This window comes from Vigna unguiculata, chromosome 3, assembly GCF_004118075.2.
Source record: "Vigna unguiculata cultivar IT97K-499-35 chromosome 3, ASM411807v1, whole genome shotgun sequence".
Classification (NCBI taxonomy): domain Eukaryota; kingdom Viridiplantae; phylum Streptophyta; class Magnoliopsida; order Fabales; family Fabaceae; genus Vigna; species Vigna unguiculata.
The window spans coordinates 51,547,754-51,554,573 of record NC_040281.1 but is presented as its reverse complement, the minus strand read 5'-3'; the positions used below and the strand labels follow the sequence as shown (position 1 = coordinate 51,554,573).

Here is a 6,820-nt window from a genome sequence, read left to right as displayed (position 1 = left end):
TGGTGATTGTTCTTTTGAGCATCTTTCAAAAACTGGTCTTATGTAATTTTATGCTCTTTTGAACAATTTTTTGTCAATCTGATTTATATTTTAAAACATGTCTATGACATTGTTTTGTATCCATGACATTTTTATTTTATGTATATTTTAGGATGAATGTAGTGATTAAATTTTGATATACATTTTGCTATTTGTTCTATTTTATTATGATATGTGATGTTTTATTTATTAGTTATTTTACTAAATGAGATGCCATATGAAAATATCTATAAGTCTACAAGAAAAAAATTGTAGGGTTGGTTGGATATTTTTATTTGTTGGTTTACTAAACTCACTTCATATAACTTGCGCAATAATCTATGGAAGTTAAAAAAAGGGGACGAGACAAAAAATTTAGCTTAGTTCGTGATATATAAATTATTAATTAAGTTTATTTTTAGAGGCACATTTTTGAGTTTTAGTTGTACACATATGTTGTAAAATTTTAAGAGACTATTTAAAAGTTAGAAATCATAAAATTATGAATATTTCATATTTTAAAAAATAAGTTTATAAACTTTATTATTTTTATAAATTTAATTAAATGAAAATATTATTAAAATTAATATTATGTTATACAGATTAAAAGAATTAAATATATGAGAGGTTAAAGAAATTATCGGTTACATTGCAATCTCTAATTTTAGAAAAATATATTTTAGATAATTTAATTCGGTTTAAAAAACAATCTGCTTAATGTATTAGACTGCTCGTGTTGGAAAAAAAAGCAACAGATAATATAACTTTAATTTATATATTATAGTCGTGTTTGAGTTTAGTTGACTTTTATATAAAACAACCCTTAAGTCAGTGATCGGTCCAAGAAACAGTATAATTTGAATTTAAACCTTAGTTATTTATTAGAGTTACATCATCTACGCATTAACCGTAAAATTGGTAAAATAAGAACTTATACTGCCTTTGAGACTCATTGGAAACAAAATTTTACGTGCTAACCTTTTTTTTTTTTACTATTACCAGAAATTTTAATTCAGAGCATGTATTTAATCTTCTTTTTCTGCGCAATTTACCGAGGGAAAAAAGGCCATATATTTCCCATTCTTCTCTGAAACCAAATGATAATTAAAGAAATTGAACTTTTCTTCCATTCTTCTCTTTCCTCCGATGCCAAACGAGGGTAGAGATATTTTATATTTGATCACCTATTTTCCAGATTTACTGCCCTCATCAAGTCAAAGGAGGAAAATAGGTATATACATGTATCAATCATCCGCGACATATGCGTTCCAAACTTTAGTCCTAAATCCAACAGTGGGTTGTTTCAAATGTAATAGTGGTCACATGCAAGCATGCTCAAAATTCAACCACCCCATAGTAAAACTCAATTTCTGTAAAGCAACATCGAAACTATAGATAATGCCAAGGCCTCTTCGAACCTAGAGGAATGGCATTGGAACCTGATGTCATACCTCGATTCCCATAGCCTCCACGTCCTCTTGTGCGAAAACTTCCCCCTGATCCTACAAAAGTATAAGAACTACTTACAGGCCATCCTAATAAAAACCACAAACTTCAGCTTCAACAAGAAATTCTTATTACCAAATTGACCAGAACCAGCTGATCGAACCATTGCAGACAATGCAGGACTCACATCCTGACCAGCATCTTGTAAAATCTTGATCAGATCCCTGGCAAACTTGGCATTGGCATGTGTAAAAAATGTGTATGCAGTTCCTTTGGCTCCTGCACGACCAGTTCGACCAATTCTGTGTACATAATCTTCCAGGCTTGATGGAAAGTCATAATTGATCACACATTTAATGTCCTTCACATCTACAAGCAACATAACAAAACATCATAAGAAATTAAGAGTAAGGTTTAAAAATGGAGAAAATTGAAAAAACCCTTATCCCTGAGTTGTAAGATTCTAGAGGTCAAATAGATCAAACTCAACACATTCATCACATCAATGTGCCCACCTTAACCTTTCCAGGGATAAGGAGCTACTTCACCATCATGCCATCTACCACATCCAATTATTGACTAAGCATGCATGAGTCGACCGGGCTGCAAATACAATCAGCTCCATAATTGTGGATGGGGGATCAATCAATTTGACTATGTCCTTAAAAAACGTATGACAGGCATATGATCTATATCTCTTCAGTCTACACTATCAAATTATTGATAACTAACCTTCTTCAGCCAAGCATGTAAACCACCATGCATTAACCCATTCTATGAAATCTACAGGACCACACGTGCTATGTTACCTCAGAAGTTATAGATCAATATCCGAGCCATATCAAAGGAACTCTCTGACCCAGGAATCCATATAACTTGACACCTAAAAAGTTAGATCCCAAATTAACAGAAACATGCAGTCTACTGATTGCAACAAAACAATTTCATCCCAGGATGCAAGTTAGTAATCCCTTGGTCAAGTTACAGGCAGTTCCAACATACTGACAATATGGCCCGTAAACACCCAAACCACAAATTATATTAAGGAGAACTGGACAGCAGCCGGCCAACTTTCCCTATGGTTAAAGTTTTAGACCTAGATAAAAAATCCTAAGCTTCTAAACACAATGATCCTACCAAGACCCCGTGCAGCAACATCAGTGGCAGTCATTATTGGACTTCTGCCACTCTTAAATTCAGCCAAGACCCAATCCCTTTCAGCCTGGTTTTTATCACCATGGATGGATAGTGCTGGCCACCCATCAATTCTCATTTGTCTCGTAACTTGATCACATCCCTTTTTTGTCTCCATAAAAATTAGAATTCGGCTCCCATCCATCACTTCTTTCAGCAGTCTGATTAATCTGCATGTTCAAGCTAAAATGTTAATTTGGAAAGTATAAACACTTGCCACCGTCTGTTATCAGTGAGGACACAAACCTATTATATTTCTCCATGTCTGTTACAACTTCAACAACTTGATTGATAGATTGATTTGCCTTCAGGTTTGGTGACCCGATAATTACCTATAGGATCATGATAACCCGCAGGAGAATGCACTCATCAATAATCAACCAAATGGCATCTAAATAAGTCAATTCATAGCACAAAATTATTGTTTTCTTTGAAGAAATAGCAAATACAAATTTAGATATCCATAAATATAGATGATAGAAAAAATAAAAGAGAGTGGAACAACTATTGCATTAACCTTGTACGGATTGCGCAGAAACTGCCTTGCCAGAGTTTCAACCTCCCTTGGCCATGTAGCACTCCATAATAATGTTTGCCTATCAGGTCGAATCTAATATTTTAAATCACAAATTAATTAAATGCTCCAATTATACATAACCAATTTGAAAACCACACAATCATATAAGAATGTGATAACCATAAATGTAAGTCATACAAACTATTCATGAGAATGGTCAAGAAACAAAATTAGAAATTACTTAATAATACAATCACTTAAAAAGGTTGTGCGTATTTATCCATCTTGATCATTTAAATAAGATTTAGTGGTTCATACTGACTGTTCGTATTTCTCAGTACTAAAAAAATAAATGTATTTTATACTATTATGTGCATTGCAATGATTAGTCAGTCCTTCTCTTTTTATGTTGTAGGAGTTTACATAAATGCAAAAATCTGCCCTCTTGTAATCACAAATGTACTTCTTTTAACTTGTTACACACACATATAGAGCTCTGAGTAAAAAACTAAAGCTTTTTCCCTGAACACTTCAGATTAGTTGATATTGGAGCGGGTTCCAATCCAGCTCTGCAATATTCCAGTCACTGCCGTCACTTCTGCAGTCAAGAGCAGTGGAAAAACTATCTATCTTGGTGAGAAAAATATTACTGAAATGCCATCAAATAGTCAAGAGTAGTGGGAAAAGCTTGATTTTCAGCTGTGTGCTTGGTTTTGGCAATCTATGGAGTCTAAAATTTTAGGAACCTTGAGAACCTGTAAGTCCTTTTGGATGAGAAGGCTCAATATCTGCCACAATATTCAATGGTCATATGATTCAGCTGGAAAGTTGACATCTTTCAAGTAATCTGACAATGGCATGCTTTCATTTGTTGCTCAAGCCCAATCTGAGGTTAAAAAACTGAAAATATTTTCCGAAGCAGGTTTTTTTTAATTAAAAGAAGAAACTTGATAAGTTGTACATGGTATTAGTCACGGGTGCCAAGATTTTGATCATATTTGTTACCAAATTTAGATAGGTCAAGATATTCCTTCACCGGAAAACCTTATGATTGTCCCCTTTGGGTTCCAAGGCTGAAAAATAGTGAGAGTTTGTATACCTCAGGGTTATTGATATCGGATAATAGAAAATATCATCTATCTATAAAGTTGAAATACAAATATGATCAAAAGTAACTAGTATGATTATTATTGCTATATTTATGTATTAAAATGTTACATAATTATTGTATACTACAATCTTTAAAGGTCGGTAAGGCAAGAGGTTTGATTGAGAAGGAGTTTTGTGCTGGTGTCGATCAAATTTAGAACATTTTCATTATCTGGTGTTGAACATTTTCTATTTACCGGCAGATGGAAGGCAAGGAAAATATGGAACAATGGAATTCTTCAGACCCTTAACTACAACTTTTGAAATAATGTTGCTTTTAATTATCCTACTATTTAATTTAATATCATTTTCTCCCATGATTGAATTTTTTATCTTCATTTCCCAACTTTTCATTACTAACATTCAAAACGCAAGCCATATCCCAAGACACATAAACCACAACAAAGGGGACTTCAGCAAGAGGGGGTCTAGATCTGGTTGGCAAACTATAGGAAAAACAAATGGAAATAGATTCATGGATTTTTATCCCAAATACTTACTAATTACAAGTCACAGGTTAGTTGAAAATAATACCTGGCCTACAATTTTCCGTATCTGAGGTTCAAAACCCATGTCCAGCATTCGATCAGCTTCGTCTAAGACAAGGTAAGTCACTCTTTGAAGGTTTGTGTGCTGAGCTTCCAACATATCTATTAGACGACCAGGTGTAGCAATAACAATCTCAACGCCTACCAAGCACCAAAATCTAATCATCATGTTCATGTTATTCCAAAATTAAGATCAAAATACAGTATGTTCACACAAGTAAAGCTGAACCATGTACCTCTTCTAAGCTCGCGAATTTGGGGGCCCTTTGGTGCACCACCATAGATGCACGTACTTCTAATACTTGTTCGAGACCCAAATTTCAGAGCCTCTTCTTGAATTTGAATAGCTAGCTCTCTTGTCGGTGCTAATACTAAGACAATGGGACCGTCACCATGTGCTGAAAAAGCAGCAAACACATTTATCATAACATAATAAAATGGAAACTTAGCATATGACATAGACAACGCAGGGAATTTAACACATACCCAATCGAGGTTGAGCGTTGACGTGCACTAAAGCAGGAAGCAAATACGCCAAAGTTTTACCCGAGCCAGTCTCAGCTATGCCAATTAAATCCCTACCCTTCATTGCCATGGGCCAACCCTGAGCCTGAATTGGAGTGGGCTCTGCAAAACCCAGATTGGCAATGACCTCAAGGCAATAATCTGACCCGACAAACAACATCACACTCAGTTAGACACAAAAATCAAGTAGTAATATAAACAAGCACAAAAAAAGGCAAGGCAAGAGAATAAACAAGTAAAATACCAGGAAAATTCGCCTCGTGAAACATCCGTACAGGTTTCGGCACATCATGGCCTTGCACGGTGATCTCTCTAGAAGCACGGTAATGCATAATTTCTTGCTCAGACATGGCTCTCACCGCAGGGCACTCAACGTAAAAATTCTTCTCAAAAGGGACCAAATTCTTAAAACTCTGCTTCGGAAGTGTAATATTGTTCAAATCGTCCCTAGAAGATCCACCATCGTGTCTACCTCCTCTCCTGGAGCCCCTAAAACTGTGAACCCCGCCTCTACCGCCGCCACGACCTCTTCCACCGCCACTACGACCTATGTCGTGTTTTCTATCACTCAGGTGACCATTGCCCACTCTACCACTACCTCGTCCTACGCTAAAACCCCCAGGAGGGGGTACAAATGGTGGAATCGGAGCAACAGGTGCGGATCCGAACCCGTTGGACCTAAAGGCGCCATAGGGAACCGCGTCGCCGCGACCGCCTAAAGACGGCGGAGGAATAGATCTAACGATATCGCTACGACAAGAAAACAAAAAAAAACATTTTTTTTTTACGTTCAACGATTGCAAACGAAAAAAAGAAAAAACTAAAGAATAGGAGAACGTACCTGCGACGAGCGTGAAAAGAAGCGGGATCAGAGTATCTATTGTCGTAGGGGTTCATCTCGCAAGACGCTAGGGTTCAGAAGAAAAAACCCAATCAAACGAATGTTTAGGAATTGATGGGAGAAAGAAAAACGAAAACAGAAAGAATGAGGGATTCGGAAACAGCAGCGCTCAGGTTGCTATTTGACAGTGGACGGAAAGGGACTGCCTTCTTTTACTTATACACACGGTCTTCTTTGCTGGTTTCCGTCACAGCTGCCCATTCAAAATCTCATCACCACCCTTCAAACCTCTTCGCATTTATGTACCAACATTTTTTCCTCACAAGTTTCCACTTACTCCATTTCTAATAGGATTTTCCTACTCCAAACGTAAAAGAAAAAAAAATTGTAATTCTGAGAATAAAAATAATAATTTATTACGATTTTATGTCAAATAAAATTAAATATCGTATTCATAAGTTTATTGACATGGGTCAACTAATTTTATTTTTGTTTACATAAAAATGATAATTTTAAAATAATAAGGTGCGTAAAATTATATAAATTAAACTTTTAACCATTTAGTTATTTGTTTATTAAATT

At 35.6% G+C, this 6,820-nt stretch overlaps 1 protein-coding gene across 3 annotated transcripts; it reads right to left on the bottom strand.

The window, feature by feature from the left end:
* Positions 1-1,116: 1,116 nt before the first annotated feature.
* LOC114176819 (DEAD-box ATP-dependent RNA helicase 20-like) lies at positions 1,117-6,551 on the bottom strand. Of its 3 annotated transcripts, none has more exons than XM_028061989.1 (10): positions 6,239-6,551; positions 5,642-6,147; positions 5,359-5,538; positions 5,109-5,270; positions 4,859-5,013; positions 3,176-3,268; positions 2,905-2,990; positions 2,602-2,828; positions 1,600-1,833; positions 1,117-1,514 (listed from the first exon to the last, which is right to left on the bottom strand). In XM_028061989.1, exons 1-10 carry the CDS (start codon positions 6,292-6,294, stop codon positions 1,408-1,410), a joined length of 1,806 nt encoding a protein of 601 aa, XP_027917790.1. In that variant the 5' UTR covers positions 6,295-6,551; the 3' UTR covers positions 1,117-1,407. The 3 variants fall into 3 exon arrangements, with proteins under 3 accessions (XP_027917790.1, XP_027917789.1, XP_027917793.1); XM_028061988.1 differs by having other exon boundaries at positions 1,117-1,520; positions 6,239-6,549; XM_028061992.1 differs by lacking the exon at positions 1,117-1,514 and adding an exon at positions 1,980-2,067.
* Between the last annotated feature and the right edge of the window lie 269 nt (positions 6,552-6,820).